General features: G+C 48.1%; 1 protein-coding gene across 3 annotated transcripts in view; it reads left to right on the top strand.

Annotated features, from left to right (window-relative positions):
• MYO5C (myosin VC) overlaps positions 1 to 26,426 on the top strand; it is a 92,112-nt gene that overhangs the window by 27,159 nt on the left and 38,527 nt on the right. For all 3 annotated transcript variants that reach the window (XM_059181574.1, XM_059181572.1, XM_059181573.1), the window contains 15 exons: positions 357 to 463; positions 3,512 to 3,777; positions 7,487 to 7,568; positions 9,139 to 9,279; positions 11,154 to 11,279; positions 13,477 to 13,560; positions 15,500 to 15,634; positions 16,087 to 16,184; positions 17,311 to 17,397; positions 17,833 to 17,944; positions 18,723 to 18,934; positions 20,938 to 21,103; positions 21,397 to 21,543; positions 22,941 to 23,105; positions 24,336 to 24,429. In XM_059181574.1, coding sequence (XP_059037557.1) covers positions 357 to 463; positions 3,512 to 3,777; positions 7,487 to 7,568; positions 9,139 to 9,279; positions 11,154 to 11,279; positions 13,477 to 13,560; positions 15,500 to 15,634; positions 16,087 to 16,184; positions 17,311 to 17,397; positions 17,833 to 17,944; positions 18,723 to 18,934; positions 20,938 to 21,103; positions 21,397 to 21,543; positions 22,941 to 23,105; positions 24,336 to 24,429 — 2,022 coding nt within the window. The remainder of the gene's footprint in view (positions 1 to 356; positions 464 to 3,511; positions 3,778 to 7,486; positions 7,569 to 9,138; positions 9,280 to 11,153; positions 11,280 to 13,476; positions 13,561 to 15,499; positions 15,635 to 16,086; positions 16,185 to 17,310; positions 17,398 to 17,832; positions 17,945 to 18,722; positions 18,935 to 20,937; positions 21,104 to 21,396; positions 21,544 to 22,940; positions 23,106 to 24,335; positions 24,430 to 26,426) is intronic.

Raw genomic sequence — 26,426 nt, 5'->3', positions numbered from 1 at the left:
AAAAAAAAACCATAATAAAAATAAAGGAAGTGCAACACATAGAATAAATGAGAGCTGATTTGCCCAGGAACCTAACATGAAATGGTGATTTGGGTATGAATTTTTGCATTACACTTACAGCAGCGATGGCAAAAGGGGAAGCCTAGTGGGCTGTCAAATTCACATATTGTGTCGTTGCTGGTCAAACTGGCAAGAATGGCGAACCAGAGGCCCTCTGGGGGCCGCTGCACACTCCCGTGCCAGCTCTCAGCAATGATGGTACTAGAGTGTCTTGAAAGAATTCAGGTGCTTATCCTACTAGTGATGAAGTCAGGGAAGAGATGCAGTATTCCTAATTTGGACATTTGTTTTTTCAGGTTTCAAGGAGGATTTTCAGATGGACATTTTTAAGATCCTAGCGGCCATCCTACATCTGGGCAACGTGCAGATCACAGCGGTGGGCCACGAGAGGTCTTCTGTCAGTGTAAGCGCTGCTTTGTTTCCCCTTCCTGTGGTCAGAGGGTCACCAGCAGAGTGTCTCATGGTTACTCTGCTTCTGCATTTTAGCACCAGGCACACTGGGCCCGCTGGACAGACCAGTTGTCAGGAGCAAGGAAGCAAGGGTCCGTGGGTAGCTGCCCCTTCAACAGTAGAGGAGAAGATGTGTTCTCTCTGTGTTTTCCTTTAATTCAGTAAATATTTACTAAGTACCTGCTACGTGCCAAGCCCTGTTGCAGGCTTTGGAGAAACAGCAATGAACAAAACCAAACCAGAAGCTCTTCGTGGGGCTTACGGTCTGGGGGTAGGAAGTGGAAGAGAGGAGACATGATCACTGGTTACAGGCTTGGTGGTGGCCATGAGCAGGGAGAAAGAAGCAGAGTCGAGGATACAGAGGGACTGTGCCTCTTGTGTAGAGCACTCAGTAAAAGCCTCATGGGTATGGGGGCAGTGGGCAGAGACCTAAAGATGAGAAAGTGAACTGTGCCTGTACTGGAGGAAAGAACATTCAAGGTAGAGGGGACAGCAGTGCAGAGACCCTCAGGCAGGAGCTGTTACTTGACAAATTCATATCCAAAGAGGAATGAATAAAAGCAGGGGTGGTTTCTGAGGCCAGAGAATGTGGGGGGGTGGGCAGGGGAGAGGGTGAGGTCATATAGGGCCCTCAGAGTACTGGATATTTGGAGCAGAAAGGACACCCCCCCCCCCGACACCTGCCCACATCAAGCCCCAGGGGGGCGGACTCTCCTCTAGAAATATATTCCCATGTCAGTTCTGTGATTTCTTGATTTAACGAACACAGGGTAAGTGTCTATGTGGGCCTCTTTGACAAATTATGAAAAGTGACCCTTAGTAGGGGTGTGTCTTTGGTTCTTCTCATGAAAATCTGCATAAAGGAGAAAATAGCACACAATGAAAAATGCTTCTATGAACTGCAAGGTCGCCTGACCTTTTAAGCTTTGTATATACATATCTATCTTGTCAACTCCCAAGGCCATGACAAAATACTGCAGGCTGGGTGGCTGCCACAACAGAAGTTTTTCCTCTCCCAGTCCTGGAGGCTGGAAGTCCAAGATCAGGGTGCAGCATGGGTGAGCTCTTTGTGCAGTTGCTCTTCCTGCTGGCAGACAGCCCCATGCTTGTGGGGTCCTCATGGCAGAGAGAGGGACACAGAGGGCTCTGGTCTCTTCCTCTTCTTAGAAGGGCACTAATCCTATCATGAGGGCCCCACCCCTCATGACCTCATCTGAAGCTAATCACCCCCGAAAGGCCCCACTCCAGATACCATCACATTGGAGGCTAGGGCTTCAACATACAAATTTTGGGAGGAAGTGGTCAGTTCATAATATAACAATGTCTATTTTCCAGTCCCCCCTCAAAACACTCAGGGGAACAGCTCATAATTTGGCACATGGTCATTTTTGAGCTCTCTGGTACCTGCTGCGTAGAGGAGAGAGAGCCAAACAGTAGGTGGAATGTGTGGTTTTGGGCTCTAGGCTTCAGTCCTGTTGTCTTGTGACCAGGAAGTAATTCTCCTCCCTCTCCTCAAGCTCTCACATTAAGCGTCCGTCCCATGCCCCCAGTGTCCAGCCCTCACCCAGTCAGTTGGCACAGAACTGGAAGGTTCTGGAAGAGGGGATGGCAGGGCTGGGTAGGAGCCTGGTGTGCATGTGGTGGTGGGTCTCCCTCTGTGCCTTCTCATCGACCTATGATAAATGGGCTTCTGCCCTTGTTCTTCTCAAACTCCATGGACTAAAGATATGATATCTTCCCAACAAATTCCCTTGCACTGATCTCTGTCCCATGAAGTTTGCTATGAAGGTAGTATTTTGGAGGAGGAGTTAAAACTCATAGAATAAAAATCCTTTGTCTATCACCCTGAGGAGACAAAGTCTCTGAAAAAGATGTAGAATCTTCATAGCGAATCACCAGTTCTATAACTAGTGATCCTATCTTTGGAACATTCATACCATTCATTTGCATCAGAAACTTGAAATGTTGGGCAGACCCAATCTGGAGGAAGCCATCTTTTTAAGAATTCCTGTCCCTCTCCTTTCCGCCTGTAGCAGCACCTGTAGCTCAACGTTTCTGATTCTGATGGTTTAGTTCCTTCTTAGAAGGAAGAAAGCTATGGTTCTACCAGTCTGCTCCCCAGTAGTCAGGCAGGTGAATACAAGCTTTGTGTTACTGCAATGTTGGTTGGAAGGGGTGTGGGTGGACAGCAAGGAGCAAGGAGGCAGCAGAACTTTCTAGATTGTCTGCTCCTCTGTAACCTGATGCTTTTCAAGCACAGTCACGTAGTTTTCCCATCGGCCGTGATGACCTCTGAAGATTAGCACACCAAGGAAGTTCCCTTGCACAAGGGGAATGGTAGTGCTCACTCATAAGGGTCACATCCCCTTGTCAGGTGACAAGGACTCCTTGTCCATGCTGGCTCAAGACAGACGGGAACAGACCTTTCCTTGTCTCTGACCAGTGGAGCAGCTGGGACAAAAGCAAGATTCACTTTATGTGTCCAGGAAAAGCCTTGCACACATTCCTCCTGTCCACTGGGAAGCCACTTCGGTTAAGGGAGCCCCGTTGTCAGGTTCTCTCGTGATGACATCTAGGTATCTCGGGGCTAGACCCCGCCCCCACACACGCAAACCCTGACCACACAGGTAGGGACAGGTGGTCTGGGCATGTTGCCAAGGGAAGAGAGGGGCCTTGAGGCCGTGTCCGCATGCCCAGGAAGGGGAGGATTGCTTCCTTGGCCTGGCTCACTGTGGACGTTCTTTGGCCAGAATGACAACCTGGGTGGGATGAAGCCCCTGACCGCCCGGTGTCACCCCGACCATACCTTGATGCTGTAGCCCTGTAGCCCTCCTGCTGTCCTCCCAGGCCTGCCTGTCTGGTTGGGCCCGGTCATTCTCATGCCAGCTCATCCTTGTCCCTGGCACAGGCCCAGGTGGAGGCCCCAGAGCCCCGGCCGGGTGGGCTGGTGCTGGGTTCGATGGCCAGACGGCCCTGATGGGGCTTGTGCTTGTGTTTGAAGGAGGAGGACAGGCACCTGAAGGTGTTCTGCGAGCTCCTGGGCCTGGAGAGGGCCAAAGTTGCCCAGTGGCTCTGCAGTCGCAGAATCGTTACAACCTCCGAGACAGTGGTGAAGCCCATGGCCAGGCCCCAGGCAGTCACCGCTAGGGACGCACTGGCCAAGAAGATCTACGCTCACCTGTTTGACTTCATTGTGGAGAGAATTAACCAAGCGTTGCAGTTTTCAGGCAAGCAGCACACTTTTATTGGTGTTTTGGACATTTATGGGTAAGATTCTCTTCTGTGAGCCTGTCTTTCCTCATTTAAATGTCAAATGGCCATTATTTTTAGATCGTTTTGTTCCGGTTTCTTTTTTTGTGTTTCACATGATCAGAAGAGTGGTGTTCTCTACGTTTGCAAGCGTGGATGTTAAGTACAGCCCCCTGGGCTGTGGTGTGTTTCACTTAGAGCATATGACGTAAATGCCGAATTACCAGCAGCCAGCAGCCAGAGCTCACGGCCTGCTGACCACGGTGCTGGCTGATCACTGTGCACTTGCTCCCTGACTTCTCAGACAGAGGGGAAACAACCGAGGCTTGCAGGCCAAAACGGGTCCTGGGTGTCTCTGCTGGTGGGCGAGCCCATGTCAGTTTCCCCTCGGAGGTCCCGAGGAGGGCGGAGCCCTGACACACCTTTCCGGTAGCAAAGGGCGTGGGGACCGTCCCAGAGGTCCCGCACCTTGCCCAGGCTGCCAGGGTCCAAGGCAGACTCAAAACCGGGCATCTGAGCCACCAGCCTCGTACACCTCGGAGCTCCCTTCTATTCTCAGACCGGCCCTGCTCCAGCTGTTCTCAGAGCGTTGGGGGCCGCGTTCCCACCACACTGGGGTTGCTCTTCCTCCTCTTGGCCCTATCCTCCTTTTCTAAATCCAAGGCCAGACGCATGCCCAAGAGGCCTGTAGAATCCTTAGAGCGTTAGTGAGGACAGGCCAGCATGGAGGCGAGCTCTGAGGGCCGGAGGGCTCAGTCTTTTTGTTTGTGGTAACTGGCCTCAAACCCCCAACCCCTCCCTCGCCCCTCCCAGGGCAGGTCCTGGTTTCTCAGTGAGGGAGAGGGCCAGTCATTTCATTGAGGGCCCCGCAGAGGGCCCTCCCCCCTGGCTTGGGGAGTGTTCCCCCTTACCCTCCTCCCCATAGAGAGAAGAGAACCAGCTCAGGGCGCCCCCACCGGGGCCTGCTGGGGGACGGAGGGAGCAGATGGGCTGTGAGGAAGCTGTGGAACTTTTACCCCAGTGCGGAGAGTGGGTTTTCCCATAGCTGTACAATGTGAGGCCGTGCCTCAGGGGAGGTGCTTTGTTTGATTTAGAGTCTGAGTTAATGCATGTGACTCCCAATTAATAGCGTGTGTCAACAGTTCTAATACATTGATCCATTACAGGGATAGTCTAGTGAATGATTTACCTTGTCTTGTGCTAAAAAGAGGATTTGAGTGGCCAGTAGACTCTCAGTATACTTAAAAAGAAACAGTCTTGTTTAACTGTGCTTTCTTTTGTTGTGGAAGAATTAGGGGATTGCTGTAGCATTCTCTTCTTTTCTGTGCTTTTAAATGTCTTAAAAATAAATAGTCCTTTAAGGGTAGTTGATTCCATTCATCCCACACATGTTTAAGTGCCAGGAATGTGAGGGGTGTGATTGGGGAGCAAAATAGGCACATGGCCCCTGCCCTCTTGGAACTTAAATTTTAGTGGGGAAGGCAGGCGGATAATTAGAGATTGGGAAGCTTCTTGGGATGGGAATGAGCAGCTAAGCTGGTGGGTGGGCCGGAGGTCCGTAGGGGCTGGGGGAGAGGAGGGCAGCTGAGGACAAGCAGCAGGGAGCGAGGGCCATGGCGGGCAGGAGGAAGATGAATGGAGCCTGCAGACCTCTGCGATAAGGAATCTGAGGTTTTGGTTATGTGAACAAACCTGAGGCAGTAACTAAATTTATAAGGACTTTGTTAAAGTAGGTCTTAGCCTAAATTTTTAACATTAAAATCCACTTCGGAGATAATACAAGTAGCATGCTTGCTGCCACCTGTGAATTAAGGGTCCACTCTAAAAACACAAGCTCCCCTCTGAGGGGCAGTGCTGCCGCAGGGGCGAACCCTGTCCTGCCTTTCCCCTTGCGCCGAGTCCCTGCTGCTCGGCCCTGGCTCAGGCACGCCAGGCAGCGTTTGAGAGAACTGAGCTCAGTCTGATCTGGAAATACAGCAGCCTCAAAGGACAAGTGGCCAGCACTGAAAGTGATGACACCCGAAGCTGGGAGCCTTGAGGTTTCTGCTCAGAGCAGCATGCAGAGTTGAGGCTCCCCAGCCCGTCAGGGTCTACATGCTCTGGACCCAGAGTGGGCAAGTTCAGAGGCTGGGGCTCGGGACCCTGGGAGGGAGTGCAGCAGCTCCGGATGTGTGGCTCTGAGGAAGTCACAAGACCCCTCCAAGCCTCGGTTTCTGCCTCCGTAAGCTGGGGTCTCCCTCACGGGGTCATTAGGAAGATCAAATGGCATCTTTAGAACCATGAGTACCACTCACACGTGAAGTGGTCTCAGAGCCCATGTGCTTCTGGCATTTCAGGTCACAGATTCGGGTCTTTCCATGGGTTTTGAACTTCAGATCTGAGGGCCCATTTTTGAGAGAGGGAGTGTGTAAAAGGACAAGGCGATAATCACTGGTATTTGATATTCCACTCCCGCTCTAGAAAGCCTCGCCTTTGGCCCTGGCTGTGAGCTGTGGGGCACCATGAGGCCCTTTGGACTATCCCCTGGCCCAAACTGCGTGGGCTCTGCTCCTGCTTTGTGTCACCCTAGAACTGTCTAGAGCCCAGTCCAGGCCGTTGCCCTGCCCTGGAATTCTAACATGAGACAGCCTGGCTCAGTCAAGTGCCACTCTCAGGTAATCTGTGGCTGGAGCTGGCAGGAACCACTTAGAATTAGAGGATTAACTGAAGCCTGGGGTCAAATGATGCATCTGGCACCCCTTGGTGCTGTTGGCCTCTGGCCCTCAAGTGTGACGATGGTGGTGGTGGTGGGGGGGGGGGCTGCTGTTCCTGACCTAGGGCTGTGTTAGGGTCAATTGAGATCCTGAGCATCCACCCCAAGCCCCCGAGGCACTCAGCTTCCTCCTGGCAGGAGTAGTCACGTGGCTGCGGTCAGAAGGCCTTGCTGTGCTCTGTTCAGCCAACACCATGTCTTCCAGAGTGAGAAGAATTCACATACGAGTCCAAATTTCCAGCTCCTCTTGGAAATCAAGCGGTCTGCCATTCAGACCTGTGTGCTGATCATAGTCCCTCTGCTGAGAAGGAGGCTGAAAGGCTCCCTGCAGTGTAAGCTCCCTCTGGTGTGGTCTCCAGTCCACTTCCCGTTTCTGTCCCCGCGCACCTCCTCCAAGGTCTTGACTTTGCAACTCTGGACACAAGTGTTTCAAGTCTGAAAAACCTGATGAGGTGTGCTGGGCTCTGGGCTCTTAGACAACCTTGCCTTTGTCCTCCAAGAACTGAATCCAGGCCTTGGGGAGGCAGAACTGTGCCTTCGACAGAATGGGAAGACAGGAAAACAGCCTTGCCTTTCCCTTGAAAGCACAGCTGTCATAGTCAGGCAAGCTCACGGCTGAGTCTGATAAGAGCTGTGTGACCTCAAGCACGCTTCCTAACCTCTCAGAGCCTTATTCCCTCACCAACAAAGAGGGTAATGGAGTCTGGGTGCTGTTGTGTGAAGCAAATCATACAGCCGATCAGCACCAGCCTGCCTCAGGGCAGGTGTTTTGTACAAACCAGAATCCTTCCCCCGCGGCCTGGAAATGATTTATCAACTGCTGGGATAGTAAAACCAGAAGCTTTGGGGGCATATTTAAAACTGGCCGAAAGCAGCAAACTTTTAAACTGTGAAGTTTGTCAAAAAAAGTACTTACCTAAAAACAGATGCATATGCCCTGCAAGTATGTTTTAACTTGTTTAAACCATATTTCAGTTTTGAAACCTTTGATGTGAACAGCTTTGAACAGTTTTGCATCAATTATGCTAATGAGAAGCTGCAACAGCAGTTTAACCTGGTAAGTGACTTTTCTGCCTTCTTCTTCTTCTTCTTTTTTTTTTAACTTTAAAGGTTTTATTTATTTATTTGACAGACAGAGGTCATAAGTAGGCAGAGAGGCAGGCAGAGAGAAGCAGGCTCCGTGCTGAGCAGAGAGCCTGATGCGGGCCTCAATCCCAGGATTCTGGGATCATGACCTGAGCTGAAGGCAGAGGCTTTAACCCACTGAGCCAGCCAGGTGCCCCTGACTTTTCTGCCTTCTTGAAACTAGTGCTCTCAGCCCTTCCTATCCACCGGTTCTCAGATCCCCCACACAGTGCAGGAGCCCCATGCCAGCTCACAGCACCACCATGTGGCCACATCCTGAAATTACACCTTCCCAGTCTATTCCTCTTATTCTAGCCCCCTGGCCAGCTGCTTGGTCACAGTCCATCACTACCCCAGCTTGTTCACAGACCCTCTGTGCAGCCGGACCAAATGATTGAGTTTCCTGAAGGCCCCACAGCCTTGCAAGCCTCTGTGCCATAACCCACTGGCTCCTGTCACTTCCCCATCCCTTCTTCTTCACCTGGAAAATTCTTGCTTGTCTTTTGAAATTCAGCTTCTCCTAAAATATCCCTGAAAAAAAAAAATAGTGTGACATCATGGAGAGCATGGACGTTTATTCAAAGGGAACTGGGTTTGAATCTCTGCTCTCCCACCTTCTTCCTCTGGGACCTTATGCTCAGAGCCTCAGTTTCCTCTTTGGGAAAAATGGTCACTAGTATCTGCCGGTCTGATATTGTTGTGAGGACTAGACCTAACACTGAATCACACCCAGTAAATGTTTCTTTTCTTTCCTTTTCCTCACTTTGGAATTAATCCATGTATAACATTAAATTTCATCCCATTGCAAATGTACGTCATGTACGTAATCTCAAGGATTCCCTGGAAGTTTAGCATTTAATAACTATGAGTAAAGTTTATTCCTAGTAGATAGGCTTCATCACGCCCTTGAAGTCACCCCATCATCCTTTGCATTCCTCTCGGCCCCATCTCTGCTGTACTCTCTGGCCTCTAAGAGAGCCATGTATCTCAACCTCCCATTGGGCTTCCCAGCTGACACAGGGATTCTTCTGTGGGAGGCTTTCTCCTCGCTGCCCCTCCCCTCTTGCCCCCTGCAGCCGGGATGAGCATGGGCCAGTCCTCCGGGAAGCCTCCCTAATACCCGTATGGCCTGAACAAGTAGTGAACGGAGCTCTCCATGTTGTTGGCATCTCACACCGGCCCCACGGCCAGCATTCTCAGGCAGGCTGGCTCCCACCCAGCAGAGAGGCTGCACCTGTCTTGGCTAGCGGCAGTGCTGTGAGCAGGGAGGAGTTGCAGGACCACTTTGGGGTCGTGGGGTCCCACTCAGACCAGGTTGGAGGGTCACATTAGGAACTCTGCAGCATCGGTCATGGGTAAGGACGGTGGCCTGCACCTCAGGGTCTTCCCTAAACATTGCGAACCAGTCAGGTCTCTGTGTTTCCCAAGTGCTTATGACCTGGACTTTTAAAGCACTCTTTAATGTTCTGTTTTGTTTTCTCTATTAACTTCTGGATTTCCAGCATGTCTTTAAACTTGAACAAGAAGAATACATGAAGGAAGATATCCCTTGGACTCTGATAGATTTTTATGACAACCAACCAGTTATTGACCTGATCGAAGCCAAAATGGGAATTTTGGAGTTACTGGATGAAGAATGCTTGGTAACTTAAAAAAAAAATGTTGTTTAACTTCTGCGTAGTGACAAATAAGAATATTACAAACTGGGTTTGTGTGTGTGTGTGTGTGTATGTAAATTCCTGATGTCTTACCCAACTGGTTGGACATTAATGCTGAGATAGTAGTCCATGGCAGGAACCCCAGAGAGCCAGCTGAGCCTTCTACCCTCACCATGTATAGGGCTATACACTATTATACAATACACTATTGGGCTATACATGCATAACCTCTCAGGTCATGTCCACCAAGGAGGAGCTCTTTAAGGCTGCCCAAGGCGTATTTAGAATGGATGTGAAAATAGCAGGTGACCTCACACCAGTTGTTAATGACTAATAAGAATTGAATTTTCTTTTATTTCCTCATTCCTGTGAGTCATCCATTGGGAGGGGTAGCTGAAAAATCAACACCATACAATTCAAGAGAAGAGGGCTCTAGTTCTCCTGTTGTTATTTCCCTGTAGGAAGAGCACATTTACGGTGGGCCAGCCTCGCAGTGGCTCTTGTGGGACCACAGGGACAAATAAATCCCCAGGACAGTACTCATTTTTTGGCTTAAAGAATGTGTTGTGGGGTGTTGTATGTAAGTGATGAATCACTGAATTCTACTCCAGAAATCAACATCGCACTGCATGTTCACCAATGAAAACTTAAATTTAAAAAATAAATAAATTTTTTCACAATTTAGTGGCTTGAAATAAAAGTAATTAATTCAATTTTTTAAAAATGTTGTATCACGATTTTTAAACATAAATTTATTTAAAAAAAATACATCATAATGTTGAAGATTAACTGGCCTTTTCTCCTTGGAATTCTCAATTCCATGCTTTTTCTCACAGATTCTCCTCTCTAGTCCCACCTGGGTAGCAACCAGTAATCCAAGATTAAAGGGCTGGCAGCAGGGCTAAGCATTCTGGATCCATCTAGTGAGGGCAGGGTGCCCAGGCCAAGGCAGCCTCTAGGAGATATTTGTCCCTACTCTACACAGACGTTCACTAGGCAACCAGTGTCGCAAAGAAGCCTGCAGGAGTCTTTTGGACACAATGGGGGATTAAATTCGCGGAGTTTGGGTCACATATCACTGATCACTTCCATATCACCAGAATCAAGAACAAGTTTTGCAACTAGTTTTCTTTGAGGAAGTAGTTACTAACTAGGCTATAAAATGAAAGAAAGGCTCTTTTCCTGAGGTAGGGGTGAAGTGGGGAGGGTTACATTTAGGGACCAGTCTTTCCCCATTCACGCAAGAAGAATTAATCAAGAAATCAAGCAAGATTTTATTCACATAATGAAATCTATGCTCTTTTTGCCCTGAAACTTTAGACTTCTTTGGGTGGAAATAATAGGAATACTGCCAATTTTGCAAAAATAAATTTCTTCATTCTTGAGTTTTATGCTATGTCCATTTCCTTCCAGTTCATAACATTTTGTTTTTCTACAAGGGCATTGATAGGTCTGTATAAGTGGCACTGCAAAGGTTGTTAGGATCAAGGACAGATGTGTGCCTAGAGCTGCGTTATAAAAACGAGCCCCAGGGCGCCTGGGTGGCTCAGCTGGTTAAGCAACTGCCTTCGACTCAGGTCACGGTCCCGGAGCCCTGAGATCGAGTCCCGGCATCGGGCTCCCAGCTCCATGGGGAGTCTGCTTCTCCCTCTGACCTTCTTGCCTCTCATGCTCTCTCTCACTGTCTCTCTCTCAAATAGATAAATAAAATTAAAAAAATAAATAAATAAAAACGTCTGTAAGTAACTCACTCTGAGTCGTCCGCTCACCATGGTTTGTCAGAATTAGTATTTTTTTTGTGCTCCTATTAATCTTTCAGCTCTAGTTTTCTCACTCTCTGGTTTCCTTTTCTCTTGCAGTTACCACATGGAACTGATGAAAACTGGCTTCAAAAGCTGTATAATAATTTTGTCAACAAGAACTCTTTCTTTGAGAAACCCAGGATGTCAAGTGCATCCTTCATCATCCAGCACTTTGCTGACAAGGTACAGGGAGAGTCTGGGGCAGTGCCGTCTGCGTTGGAGCTGGAGAGGCTTCCTAGATGCTGTGGGCAGGCAGGGGCTTCTCTGGCCAGACTCAAGTCACATTCGGTCTTGGTGCCTTGCCATGATGAAGGAGACATGCACGTGTGTCTAACAATTTTTAACTTGTTTTCGTTGCAAAATACGAGTTTCAACTGCAGTGCTTTAAAGATAAACGTGTGGCTAGTGGACCTCATTTCTGATTTTAGGTTTCTTGGATATTCATGAATCTCTTATCCGTTTGTTTCCTCTATGAAACGGTTAAAATCAAGACAGCATAATTGTTTTCAGTAATGAAAGCTGGACCTTTTTTGAGGCTTTCCTTTTTCATTAAGTTGTAATATGTTTATTACACTGATAACATAGGCTGGCTCAAGATGTTGCATTTTCTAGATTATCTTTATTTTCTTCTTTATTGATCTTTTGTTTTATGAGACATTACTTTAATAAAAAGAAAACGTTATTTAAAAATCACATTACAGAAAGCTTAGGAAATAGGGAAAAAAAGAAAAATCACCATAACCACTTGCCATAAGCATATGTTCTCTTGTTTTTACTCCCTAAGGAAACTCCCGCCCTCAGAGCATTTGCTGGTTGGGTGTCACTCCTGGGGCCTGGCCAGTGCCTGGGCATCACGGGACCAGTGCTAGTGCTGAGGTCAGAGTGTGCTCATGGTGACTGAGAGGGCAGGGCAGGGGGCAACAAGCTGGAAAATCAAAAATGATTTTGCGGGCTAGAGGAGCACTGTAAAAACCTGCTAGCATTTTTGATTCCTGAAGGGTGCATATGAAATGAATGATAATATCGCAGGTTGTATTTTCTAGTGGTTGTCTTCTGCAGTTCCACATCCCATGGGAGAAAGGGGAAGGGGAGCAAAAAGGTATCAGATATATGGGATTGACTTCAAGACCCTCTTCACCATACTTGGTTTCTGCACATTTAATTCCTTCTCCCTGGCACTTCCAGGAAGTCTCTCTTAAAAGCAGCATTTGGGGTGGATTGCAGGTTGGTGGGAAAAAACCACATACACTGTAAGGTTAGCTTAGGTACCCTGTTTAATTAGCCAGGGAAATATAATCATTTTGAAAGTGAGACGGCTGCACTTAGATGTAGCAAGTCAGTCCCCAGAGCTCCCAACAGAGGCGGCTGTGACATTGTCCCCACAGATGGTCTTATTACATTGTTAAACCTTTGTCCGTTTAAGCCAGTGGCTCACACCACCAGCCTGGAAGAATTTATGCAACAACCCGAGGTCTCCATTCACAAGGGAGTGTTTGAACACAGCCAGTGTTCCTAGTTCTTAATCCAAACTCTGCCCAGTAAGGATGCTGCCTCCCTTAAGGGGACAAAGCAGAGTATTTGCTCAGGGGTCTGTGAACACCCTCTCTGCCCCCAGATTCCAGCATCCCCAAAAGCCTGTTTTTGCACAGTCATGAAAATTGTACTTTGAACATATTTTCTAATTTATGAAAAATATGTATCATATAATAAACTATGTAACCCAGAGGCATAAACTATTTGGGTTTGAATGTTTAAGCAACCACCGTGGATATGTTCAAGGGATTTAAGAAGCCTTATGGTTCTGAAAGGGCCGCAGGGAGTTTCCCTAAACCAGACTGAAGTAGTGCACACATTTACCCCCCTAACCAAACTCTAAGGGTTTTGGTGGCCCTCAAAGACTTTGGTCAAATGGTCAGTTTTTCTTTCCTCTCTACCATATTAATGTTGCTTTAGGAAAATATTTCTGTTTGAACCCAAAGGACCACACTGAGATAGTTTCCTCCTCCAGATGGCTTCAAAGGCAAAGTGAACCCCAAGCCAGTTCTTTGTAGAACTGTGTGTATTAACTGCACCCACTGCAGAAATGACTGGTCACCTGTGGCTAGAAGGAACCGACAGGTGTATACAGTGTGATCAGTGACTAGTAAGAAATCCAGGCAGTGCAAGAGCCTGGCTCTTTCCATCAGCTGACGTATTCCCAGATCCCAAAGTTTTATATAAATGGTTTTCTGTGATAAACGAAACTGAATCTCTTTTTAGAGGCTTGCCTTTTTAGCCCCTTCATTCATTATTGTTTAAAAGGAAAAAGAAAAACCCCATGGTACTTAGATGCTGTCTGCTTTTGTTTCTTTGGAAATAATTAAATCCTTTCTCCGCGTAGGTAGAATATAAATGTGAAGGTTTCCTTGAAAAGAACAGAGATACCGTCTATGACATGCTGGTTGAAATCATGAGAGCGAGCAAGGTTTGTAAGTTTCTAAGGGGGTAATTAATGTTATTTGCTATATAACTTGACATGGACCTAGATGTGCATCAGGAAAGAGTAAGAAGTATGTGGGTGTGTGTACTGTCTTGTAGTGGCAAACTGTAGCTCAGACCGAGAAGAAATAACTGTTTTAAGAATTGGGACTGAAATATGTATCAGGCTTCTGAAAGCATCCAAATAAATATCCACTAGATATAAAATCAGAAATCAAGCCGGGTATGGTGGCACATGCCTATAGTCCCAGCTACTCAGGAGGCTGAGGCAGGAGGATCACTTGAGCCCAGGAGTTCTGGGCTGTAGCACGCTATGCCGATCGGGTGTCTGCACTAAGGTCGGCATCAATATGGTGACCTCCCGGGAGCGGGGGGACCACTGGGTTGCCTAAGGAGGGGTGAACTGGCCCAGGTCAGAAATGGAGCAGGTCAGAACTCCCGAGCTGATCAGTAGTGGGATTGCACCTGTGAATAGCCACTGCACTCCAGGCTGGGCAGCAGAGCGAGACCACGTCTCTTTAAAAAAAAAAAAATCAAAATGTGTGGGAAGCCAGAGAGGAAGAATAGCTAACATATAGCCAGTTAAAGGACCACAGTTTACATTTGATTCATTCATTCACAAATATTTCTATAGCACTACCATGTGCCAAGCACTGGTCCTAGATTCCAGACACAGCAGTGAACAAGGCAGTCAGGGTTCCTGTCCTTGTGGAGGGACAGACCGTAACCACATACGTAGCAATGGCAGGTGGTGCTAAGCATCCAAAGGAAACCAGGGCAAGACAGAAGGAGGGTGACCCAGGGAAAGCGGTGCTGGCTCCGATGTGTGAGCTCCTCAAATCCACAGTTCTGTATGAATAGTGTCCTCAAAGGAATGACTTCTGGATTTTTCTCTTCCTCTTCAAACATTTCCTTATTAACATTTGAGACTAAGAATAAGCCATACATGAACCTTCATTGTGTGAATATTTGGTTAGATCATATTTATTATTTTCCTCTTTTAAAAGATCCCCAGTCCTCTGTTCTTATTCAAGCATTCTGACCAGGTCCCGAATGAGCATGAGGGCTTCCCCGAACAATCATAAATAAGTCCCCAGCATGTCAACTTCAGTTATTAAAACTGATTTATGTTAGAGAATTCAGTGTGGAAATGGCCTGCATCTCGTGTACAAAATTAGTTGATTTAATTCACCAATTTCTTACTCGCCCCCAAGTGTACCCCCAGGTCCATTCTAGAAGATGGATGCGGGTTACGAGAAAGCACAGATGGGTGTCCTGGCTCAGCACAAAGCCTCTCAGAGGTGTGGCACGTTCAGACCCACTGGTTTCACTGGGGGGCAGGGGTGGGGAGGAATACAAGGAGTCTCCTCCAAAGGAGACTGTCAATGTCTGATTTGAAAAGGGAAAAAAATGAGTTTCCCTCTGAGAAGGTAAGACAAAGAAGTAGTTGATGTTTGGTGGAAAGTAACGAGCATCTTAGAAGAAGATTATCTTATTTAGAAGAAATGGGAATTAATCTGAGTTAGGACACAGATTTTTTAATCTTTTTTTTTTTTTAACCTTATTCTAAGCAGATGAAGGGGGTGGAGCCAGACAATATTTTAACAGAATCTCAAATAATGGGTAGAACTTAAATGTACAGGGATGAAAACATGAGGGAGGAGATTCCAGGTGTGGAAACAGCATACGGACCCACGGGCCCACGGAGACATCCGCACGAATTTCTCTCTGCTCACGTTCCTGGAAAGAAGCCCTGAGTCACCCTGAGGGAGGAGCGGCCTCTTGTGGGTTTCAGATCTGACTGTAGACATTACAGACTAACCTCACTTTACACAGACCTGTTGTGACCGTTCTTTGTGGTTCGTATCAGCTGACGACTGAGAGTGAACACCTTTGGACATTGAAATCCTCTCTGTTTCTTCCAGTTCCAGCTCTGCGCCAGCTTTTTTCAAGAAAGTGCGGTTCCTCCTTCCCCTTTCAGGTCAGCGATCACAGTTAAATCTGCAAAGCCAGTCATCAAGCCAAACAACAAGCAGTTCCGGACCACAGTGGGGAACAAGGTACTCCGAAAGTAACTGAGGGCTGAGGGCGAGGGGGCCAGGCCCCACGGGGAGCCAGGCAGTTGTAGAGCCCGCAATCCAGGCCTGGATATGGGCACTGAGCTGCTTCACATCTACTATGTATGTAAGTGCAAAGAAAGGCCACAAGTCATCGTCATCACATCTCAGCCTCCAAGGCTGTACACACCTGAGCAAACCACATGTTCACACAGTGACATGATTTACTGAGTTCCCTGCTGTTTGGGAAAATTGGATAGAGCAGCATTCTGTCCAGAGTATAGGACCTGCTAGTAATCATCACAGTCATGGTTTGAAAGCTTTCATAATTAGTTAATGCATGAAGTTAACTTTTCTCCTTCTTAATTTTCAAAGATTAGGCCTCTTTTTTTTTTTTTTTTTTTTTTTGGCCTTGACTTAAGCATGACATTTTTATCTCTGACCTTGTCTCCTAGTTCCGCAGCTCTCTGTATTTGCTCATGGAAACCCTCAATGCGACCACACCCCACTATGTGCGATGCATCAAGCCAAATGATGAGAAATTACCCTTTGAGTAAGTGTTTCTATGCAGCAGAGTGAAAACACCCAGGAGGCCATTTCTGTCACAATGTTGGAAAATTTGCTTATAATTCTCTTGAAGTTTACTGTTTCTAGCTTTTTAACAATTCAGAACAACTCGGTCCTTCACATGCACCGCAAGCCAGCACAGCCCCTCTCAGGGGGCTTGTCTCCAGGCCAAAACAAAGGGACCAGCTTTCCAAGAATAGCCCACAAATGAAGTTCATGCAGCTGGGAAAGCCAGAGCAGCTCCTTGCTTATAGGAAGGATTTGTGTACAGCATGGTCACTAATAGTTATATTTTAACTATTAACTATAATGGCATTATAGTTAATAATACTATATTGTGTGTTGGAAAGTTGCTAACAGTGTAGGTCTTAAAAGCCCTCCTCACAGGAAAGAAACTGTTGTAACTATGGAGGAGGTGAGTGGGACCGTTTCACAGCGTGTACAAACACCAGGTCACTATGTTGCACACCTCCGAGCTATGACTGTGATGCTGCCTATCAGTTAGACCTCAGTAAAAAAGAAAATTTGATTTTTGAAAGAAAGGTGGTGGCAGAACAGAGGTTTCCCCCTCCAACATGGCATGAGACGTGCAGCTTGCTGTCTGGAGCCCCTGGGAAAGCCCCAGGCTCAGAAGTGGACGTTGCAGAGTCTCTTTGAGCTGACTAGAGCTGAGAGGTGTCTGAGGGATGTGGCCCATCCTGGAGGTGGCCAGTGTCTGGGGAGACCACCAGACGCTCAGACCTCAGCTGGTCGGTGTCCCTGTCCCTTCAAGGGAATTCTAGCGTCAAATGGACACTCGGAGGGGGCGGGCGGGAACATTTCCTCCACTCTGCTTGTCCTGCAAAGCTGAACCAAAGGCCCTCTCCCCACAAAGCCGCCTCCCTGTTTCCACCGTCAGACTCCGTTGCTCATTTCTCCAAGACCTCAGTCAGCCGGCAGAGCTGCTGTTTTCCGAGGGTCCATGGAGTGGCTGTTGGGGGGCCAGTGTGGGGAGCGCAGAGGCCCACCCTGCTCCCCAGGGCCCCCGCCCAGGTGGCTCCGCGGCGCTGCTCCGAGGCACGTTTGTCCGTCACCATGGCTTAACCCATCTCCTGACTCACGTCTTCTTTCAGGTTCGACTCCAGAAGGATTGCTCAGCAGCTGCGAGCCTGCGGCGTCTTAGAGACGATTCGCATCAGTGCGCAGAGCTACCCATCCAGGTTCGTGGTCATCCCATGTGCTGTGGGGGAGGAAGGCCCAACTTCAGGTCTGCTGAGAACCAAGGGAGGGCCTGCCAGGCGTTTTTGTCAGATACCTGCAGAAGATGCCCCCAAGATTTTTCCTACTGTGCTTTAAGAAGGCCAGAAGAGGGCCACTGACAGGCAGTGTGTAGGACATGGGCCACTGCCACCGCATCACCTGTTTCTGTGGCTGGTGAACACCACCTGCCGCCCCTGCACTGCTCCTGGGGGAGGAGAGCACAATTGTTGGGGCAGAGTGTTAGTAGAAATACGATATGGGGACCACGCAGGATGAGGTCAAAGGTCAGTGCTGTCATCCCAGGACTGACTCTACCACCCCATCAGCAGTGGGAACCGCAGAGGGGCCATGCCTCCTCGCTGCCACGCTTCCTTAGATCCCCTTTGACTTTGCAGGTGGACGTACACCGAATTCTATAGTCGCTATGGTGTGCTCATGACCAAACAGGAGCTTTCGTTCCGTGATAAAAAGGAGGTGTGCAAAGTGGTTTTACACAGGCTCATCCAGGTCAGTCTCTCTCAACTCCAGGAGTGACAAGCTCTTACCGCGCTGCCTATCTCCCGGGTGTGTTTCCATACCCGCCTGTCTCAGAACTGCATTGTCATGAATGCCAAGGAAGAAAATATGCTCCGCGCGTTTGGGTGCTGAGGTCAGAGCAGACACACTCATGGGGGCATCATCTTGTGAGAGTAGGAGTCACCATTAGGGACCCAGACTCGAACCCCAGCCTCCCTAAGAGTCTTCCTACGTTGTCTTTCCACCATCGAAGGAGCTCCGATGGGCCTGGCTTGTATCACACGGTCAACTGAGAAGTCTCTGATCCAGGAGGGTCCCAGACAGGGCACCCCGTGTGGATTTGGGTCATTGCTGCAGCAGTGAGTTGTGGGAAGGCAGTGAAGACAGAGGTACCATGTCCAGGAAAGGGGGCGGTGAAGACAAACCAAAATGAAGATAGAAATCAGACCTTTCCAGGCTCTGCTCTCTTGTCGAGAGAAGCTGAAGCTTCCCAACAGCCCAACTGAGAATCACCGAACATTCACTCACTGCTCTCACCCCACAGATGGACCCCTGGACCTCAAGTCCATTTCTTCCCCCAGTGGCTTTAAACAGACATCTCAAAATATAAATTTTGAGGTCCTGATTAGAATTTTTCTGCTTTCTGTCAAGGAGCAGATGCGTCAAAATAACAATGTTTTGGCATCTTTGAATCTCTAAACATCTTTTCCAAACACTCTAGAAACTCTGAAAGATTTTTATTTCTGATTCTATAATTTTTCTCTTCCAGGATTCTAATCAGTACCAGTTTGGTAAAACCAAAATTTTCTTCAGAGCAGGACAAGTGGCCTATTTAGAGAAACTCCGACTGGATAAGCTCAGGCAGAGTTGTGTTGTGATACAAAAGCACATCCGTGGCTGGCTCCAGAGAAAAAAGTTCCTCCGAAAAAGACAAGCTGCTCTGACCATCCAGCAGTACTTCCGGGGTCAGCAGACTGTGAGGTACACCAGAGCAGAGGAAGCCAGGGGGTGGGTCAGAGGGAAAGGGGGCCTTGAGCCTGGAGATGAGAAGGTCATACCCTTGGGGCAGGGAGTGCTAACTCTGCCTACTGTTCCTACAACAGAGGTGACCTCTAGGACCCTGAAGCTCTGATCAGGGTTTTGAAGTGAGACCAGGTATAGGGACTGGACCCCTTTTCCACGGAAAGCGAAAATGCCAAAGGCAGTCAGGGTCCCTACATAAATGCCGTGAGTAGCCACTGACCAACCTACCTGCAGAGAGAGGGGGTGCCAACAGTACTCAAGGGGATCCATGGCAAGGCTCTGCCAGCAAACTTGAGCACCTCCCAAGGGGATGGCTGAGTTGGGGGGCAGTTCTACCAATCCTACTCCTCACTGAGTGCTTCCCAGAGGCCATGCCAAGTTGGCTAGTGAGAGGGTATCCTTCCTGACAGCAGCATGTACTAGTGTGCATGGGCGCTGCCTCTGTCCTTAGCATGTCATGAGGGGAGCGGAGAAGGCAGCTGTTTAAGGATCAGGCAGTGTCATGGGACCTGACCTCTACCTGAGCTGGTTTTGCCACCCCACCCCAGGTGACCGTCTTACATATATACATAGTCGGGCTTGCCCCCCACCCTCCACCCCCGTGCCTCTGAGTCAAGCAACAGCAACTGTCTTCAGGACAGGAAAAGCCAGGGTTATCTTCTTCCCCAGGTCAGGCCCCCTTTCTGTTTGGGAATCGCAGTGGCCTGACAGTTCTACCCCTGCTTACCTCTCGTGCCTGTCCCTTCATTCTGTTCCCATCCCCTGTCCTGCATAAGGACTCCACCACCCCTTGCCTCCTGGTCCCACAGCACAGCCTCCCACTGCTGTCTGTCTTCTGGAAGCAGAGTCTGTGGGAGCCGCTGCCCTCCTCTTGTCCTTAATGCCTCCAGTGACCCCTGTTTCCTACACTCAGTCTTTTGCATGGCATTCAAGGCCCCCCATGGCCTAGATGCATTCATGAGAATGGAAACTCTGGGAGAGCCTGGCCCCTGCTTTCATACACTGCAATGGGTATTCAATAACTACATTCAATAACTACATTTTTCAATTACACATGGTCTCTATTTTTCTAACCTCACTATTTTTTACATGTATCTTATATTCTGACAGCTCCAGACAAATTCTCTTTTTCTGAATATTTCCAGCATTACTTAGGCCTCCATATGTTCACTGGTCCTTAGCTTGAAATGCTTTTTCTAGCCTTCACTGTCTCCAGAAATCCCACTTCTCCATCAATGGCTGACTCACAAGCAGAATGATAGTTCTGTAAGATCTCTCTTATGGATCTTTTAGTCATTACTTTATTTTTCCTCTTATCCCACCTGGCCATTCATAAGTCTGCAACATGAGGTTGTCAGCTCTTAAGGGAAGAACTTTGTCTTCACCTCTGATCCTTTAGACAGGAGTTGACAAGCTTTTTCTGGAAGAGCCGAATATTCAGACTTTGGGGGCCAGACAGTTTCTCACAACTCTCCAACTTTGCTGTTGCTAGGCACGGATAAAATACAGATGACAGGTGTGGCGGTGTCCCCATAACACTGGACAATAATAGGTGGCAGGCTGCAGAATTGGTCCCTAGACTGTAGTTTGCCAAGCCCTGATCTAGAGCTGCTCCATGATTCCCCACCAGGCTGAATGAGCAAGTGCACTGCTAAAGCCCCCTTTTCTCACATATGTGAGCAACCGTGAACTGACCAGCCTGAATGTGGGGAGCGTGCAAGTTGCCACGTTGTTCCCCTGGCCTGGAGCAGGCCCACATTCAGATCAGGGTGAACGGAAGCTGAGGAGACTGACTTCCAGCAGGCCTTAGACTCAATGAGTTCTAGAGTTTAACGGTAGATTTACAAAACATTTGACTATTCCTCAGTCGGGGGGAGAAAATGCTGCACCAGCTCATCACTGTGCCAGGGAAACGAGGGCTCTGTGGATAACAGGTTCACTCTGCATTGTTTTTAACCAAGGAAAGCTGTTACGGCAACAGCCTTGAAAGAAGCATGGGCCGCCATCATCATTCAGAAGTACTGTCGTGGGTATCTTGTCCGCAGTTTGTACCAGCTGATCCGTGTGGCTGCCATCACCATCCAGGCCTACACCCGAGGACTCCTGGCAAGGAGGAGATACCGAAAGGTACGGCTGAGACCCTGCACTTTCTTAGTCATAGTGAGATGGTCTTTTTCTGCAGGAAGACCTTCATAGAGAGTGTGGAGTGCTGGTATCTTAGTGTTCGTACATGTCTGCTACAGGTCAGCTTGGTCATTGTTTCAGAAGTCTAGGTATAATAGGACTCTGTGGGTTAATTATAAGAAATTTGTATTTTACACTGTGAGAATATTTTAATAGTTGCATCTCTCAATGTTAGAGGAGTTGATAAGAGAAACAGTGGGGAACCAATCTGCGTTTCAAAAAATCTTGTTTTAAAGATGCTGGAGGAACACAAGGCTGTGATCCTACAGAAATACGCACGGGCATGGCTGGCCCGACGCAGATTCCAGAGTATCCGACGATTTGTGCTCAACATTCAGCTCACTTACAGGGTCCAGCATTTGCAGAAAAAGCTAGAAGATCAGGTAGGTGTTCATAATGTATCTTTCATATGTATTTTTCCAACTGATTTATTTTGTCCTGGACCAGTTCCTTAGCTAATGCTGTTAAGATTTATGCCCATGTTAGGAAGTTCAGATAGATTATGTGGACCACCTTATTCAGAAAACAGAAGTACACTGTAAAAGTCTGCTCCATGCAATTGTATAGGTTGTACACTGTGCAAGGTCAGCTGCTGAAGAGTGTAAGTGGGGCTGAAATCCAGGCTAACTTTGCTTTTGCCAACACATGTGTCCTGGTACAAAGATGCCTTGAGACAGGAGTGCTTTTTTCTCACCTGCACAAAGATGTCCACATGCCAAGCCATGCTCCCTTAGTACTGTGTTGGCTCGGAGAAGTTGCTCCTTTCTAATTTGCCCAAAGGTCTATATGGTCTAACTGCAGCCCTGCCTATTTTGGGGAGACCTCTCATACCATCTCCACTGGTGGGAAACAAAAATCCACATGCTCTTAGTCAGTGGGGAAGGGCTGTGTCATACGCAGCGTCCAGATCTGTAAAACTCACTTCTGGGCCTGTCCCAAACAATACTGAGATTCTCCTAGGGGAAACTTAAGACTTAGCCACGAACAGAGGCTTAGGAGTCCTTAGCAAATGGATAAATGTGCAAAAAACCCCTTGAAGTTTGGATGCAGTTTCTCATTGTGCTCTTGTGCGGCAGGCCTGCGCCTTCCGGGTCTTGCGCGGACCAGTACCAAAACGCTGCAGCGACAGCTGGGAGGAGGGCCTGTGGGGGGTCCTGACGCTGCCAGGGCTCCACCCTGGGCATGTTCATTTGCTGGGGCTGCCATAACAAACACCCACAGCCTGTGTGGCCTATACAACAAACATTTCTTTTGTCACAGTTCAGGAGGCTAGAAGGCCAAGATCAAAGTATTGGCAGGGTTGGTCTCTACTGAGTTGTCCCTTCTTGACTTGCAGTGTCTGTGTCCTAATCTCTTCTTATAGGGACACCAATTGTACTGGATTAGGGCCCACCGATATGACCTCATTTTGCCTTAATTTTGTCTTTAAAGATCCTATCTCTATATATTCTGAGGTGTTGGGTATTAGGACTGTAACATGTGACTTTGGGGGCAGCAGGGGACACAGTGTATTCCATAGCATTAGGGTTGTCTTAGAGCTCCAGGATTGGGCTGGTCCTGCACTCAGAGTGCCATCAGCTCAGGAAGTATGCCTGACCACATCTGCCTTGCTATTTGTTGTGGGATGAAGACACTCATACGTGCCATTGTAACTAAAACTGTGATCAGTGTAGATAAAGCCCTGATAGATCTAGATACCATGTCAAATGTTGTGAGAGGCAAATGGAATTGCTTCTTTATTTGGGATAAACCCCCAAATATCTGCTGTTTTGTCCTCTAGAACAAAGAGAACCATGGGCTGGTAGAGAAGCTGACCAGCCTCGCCGCTCTTCGGGCCGGTGACACGGAGAAGATTCAGAAACTGGAATCCGAGCTGGACAAAGCAGCTGCCCACAGGCACAGTTATGAGGAGAAGGGGAAGAAATATAAGGCTGCCATGGAAGAGGTCTGTGCTGGTCGTGATTATGGAAATCTATGCGAGTCCTTTTGGGCAAGAGGTCACGGGACAGCATTTTCCCACAAAGCAGATTTCTGCAGAACAGATCAGATTTTGCTATTGGCGTCCATCAACAAAGGGGGGGGTCTACCTTTCAGGGGAGGAGATCAAAGGCCTAGAATCTGGGGGAAGGGGAGGAGACTCATGCTTCAAGACATGCAACATGAGGTTTCCTTTTTTTTCAACTAATGTGAAGTGATGAAAACCCTTTTAAAGCAAAGAAACTGGCTAGATGCTTATCTCTCTTCAATGAGAATCTTGGTCCCCTGTCATTTGTCCTTCTGGAGCATGCCCTGAAGCATCTTCCCCAGAACAGCAGTGCAAAGTTTGGGGCAGGTTTTCATCTCTGTAGTTGAGTAAAATGAGCAGTAGACAGAGATCAGATGTCTCCGGCTCAGATCTCGTCTTTGCTGCCATCGGGTTGGGCAACCTTGGGCAAGTCCCCTACCCTCTCTGATGTAAGATGGGAGTAACAAAAAGGGACTGACAGAGTCCTTGTAAGGATAAAGTTGTCAGATGAAATCATTTAGCCATGTGCCTACCATGGAGACCTGCACAACTGTGAGCTGCCGTTCTCTGAAGCAGTGGTGTTTATTACCCTCCACTCTCCTGTACTTTCCAAAGTCCTACGGCACCCAGGTTTGGGGCAGCCTGGAGCCCCAGGGCCCCCTCCCATGGCATGCACTGCCTGTCAGCAGCCATCAGCATGATTCAACAGATACTTTACTAGGAAAAGCTAAGATAATAGAGCTTCTGTCCCAATCACACATTCTTCCTGAGTAATAATACTCTCAAAGTGTGGTTCCACTTTGTATCATAAATTATTTTCAGCCTATTAAATATATGCATACCTTGGCTATTGAGAAGCTTCCAGAAAAGGATAGAGGCATTTTCTTACTTTGAGGAAACCTTGGATTTGGTGATTGCTCCTTGACTTCAGCCATTGCCTGGCCAGGTTGAGAACCGTGTCTGCTTGAAGTCACACAGATCCCCTGTGTGAGATGGAACGCAGCAGGGGGCTGGCACCAGCTATCAGCCATGGATAGGAGCTGAGACGGACAGACAGATGAATGGACAGAAGGATGGATGGGCAAAAATGTAGCCTTTCACCAAGAAAAGCTGTGGTGACAAAACTTAAAGTGAGTTGTTTAAAAAAGCTTTTTTTCTTCCCTTCCCTAGAAACTGGCGAAGCTTCAGAAGCATAACTCAGAACTGGAAATACAAAAGGAGCAAATAGAGCTGCAGCTTCAAGAGAAGACTGAAGAGCTGAAAGGTAGAGCCCACGGTAGCCCGAGGCGTGCTCTCACGTGCTCACTTGTCCAGGCGTTCGGGAAATACCTGTTGGCGTGAACTGAGTTTTAGGTAGAATCAGGAATCTGTGATGCATTCCCAGTGAAATGAGAATGCTTTTTGCTTGGCAAGGAGCAACTATACTTAAGTTGTGGTAACGTTACCCTACAGATTCTTCTGTTGCATTCCCATCTTTTGTCCGATGGCACAGCAATCCCTGTCTCAGAAGCGCCTGGGCCGTTTGCAAAATGCAGATGGCTGGGCTGTCAGCCTGGAACCCTTCCATCAGGAGGTGGTGTCTGTGCGTGGTGCGGCCAGGATGGTTCAGATGTGGGTCTTTTTGACACCTTTGTGGCGATATGATGCACAGGCAGGGTAACGCTGCAGTAATGCTGCTGCTGGCCGAGAGTCTGTAGTCAGATTTCAGATCTGTCTGAATGACTTGGTGTAAGCAGTCACTTCCCCTGGCTCCTGCCCTGGCTGTGAGGGAAGGCCCTGCTGAGCCCTTGAGTAGCCCCCCTGAGATTTCTGACACAGCCACTTGGAACCAGTGGTATTCCCTTCATTCAGGGGCGTGAAACAGGCACCCTGAGCCTAGCTCTGTCTCACTCAGAGGCTACCTGTAGGCACTTGCTCAATCCCAATGAGAATGGGAACCTGATGGTTCCCGTCCAGATGGCAGAAATGACCGCACTTGCTTCTCTATACTGTCCAGAGCTCTTCTCTGCGAGCCCTGACGGGGCAGCAGGGCCTTGGTAGCTCAGGCCTGGGGATCTGGCACACACCGGAAGCCTAGCAGGCAGTGGATACACCAGGGTCCAGAGGAGCCCGGGGGTGCAGGTCAGCGTGTGGAGAAACATGTGTCAGGAGGAGGAAATAAACACCCCGAGTCCTGACTAGCTGAGCAAGAAAGGGGCTGCCAAGCCCGGGAGTGTCCTCCTGCTCCAGATGACCTGTGGTGTCCACTAGGTCTCTGAGGACCATGATATAGGTGTTGATGGGCACATGTGGTCAGAGCAAACCTGAAGAAACCTAAGACCTGAATGAGGGAAGGGCTTGCCTACCTCTGTTTTTTTTTATTACGATATACGGCTCCTGGGTATATTTTGCTCTTTCTTCTAACTCTAAGTGATTTTTCCCATAAGGACATTTAAATTCCCACAAATGTGTCCTGAGAAGTACATATTTGACAGCACTGACATGTTTGGGTCCATAATTTTATATTTCCTTCCAAAAAGTGCCTGAAAACTTTCAAACCCAGTGTTCATAAAGTGCTTATCATATGGGTTTCTCTACATGTGGCAAACAGTATTGTGTGAAAAGCACCAGCCTTTGCTTACCCTGGGACCTGTGACTAAGGGATGTTACCACACATTTCCCCTTTTTGAAATTCCAACATGGACACCATCCATGGCTCCCAGGAAGAAAGTCACGCTCAGGCAGCTTTTTCACCCCTTGGCAAATGGTCTAAGTTTTAGTAAGCACCAGAACGAAAGCTGATTCTGTGAGTGAAGTAAAAATTGAAATTATATCAAATATGCTGGCTTCTAAATTAGAGCTTAAACATTTTTCTAGTATCTTCTGGCTGAATCATGACATTCTGAGGCAGTCCTTTTGATTCAGGGACATTTGATACCTCATTTGAATACTGTTTTGTTTTTTTTTTAAGATTTTATTTATTTATTTGACAGAGAGAGATCACAAGTAGGCAGAGAGGCAGGCAGAGAGAGAGAGAGAGGAGTAAGCAGGCTCCCCGTCGAGCAGAGAACTCTATGCAGGACTCAATCCCAGGACCCTGAGATCATGACCTTAGCCGAAGGCAGCGGCTTAACCCACTGAGCCACCCAGGCGCCCTTGTTTTTTTGTTTTCTTTCTTTCTTTTTTTTAATCAAGTAATTCAGGGTAGCTTTCATCACCTCCTCCTGGGGCTCCCCTCTGGGGCAGGATTCAGAAGTGAGGTAGAAGTCAAAGATGGGATGT

The sequence above is a fragment of the Mustela lutreola genome, chromosome 7 (genome assembly GCF_030435805.1).
Source record: "Mustela lutreola isolate mMusLut2 chromosome 7, mMusLut2.pri, whole genome shotgun sequence".
In the NCBI taxonomy this organism is placed as follows: Eukaryota; Metazoa; Chordata; class Mammalia; order Carnivora; family Mustelidae; genus Mustela; species Mustela lutreola.
This window is presented reverse-complemented; position numbering and strand designations above follow the sequence as displayed.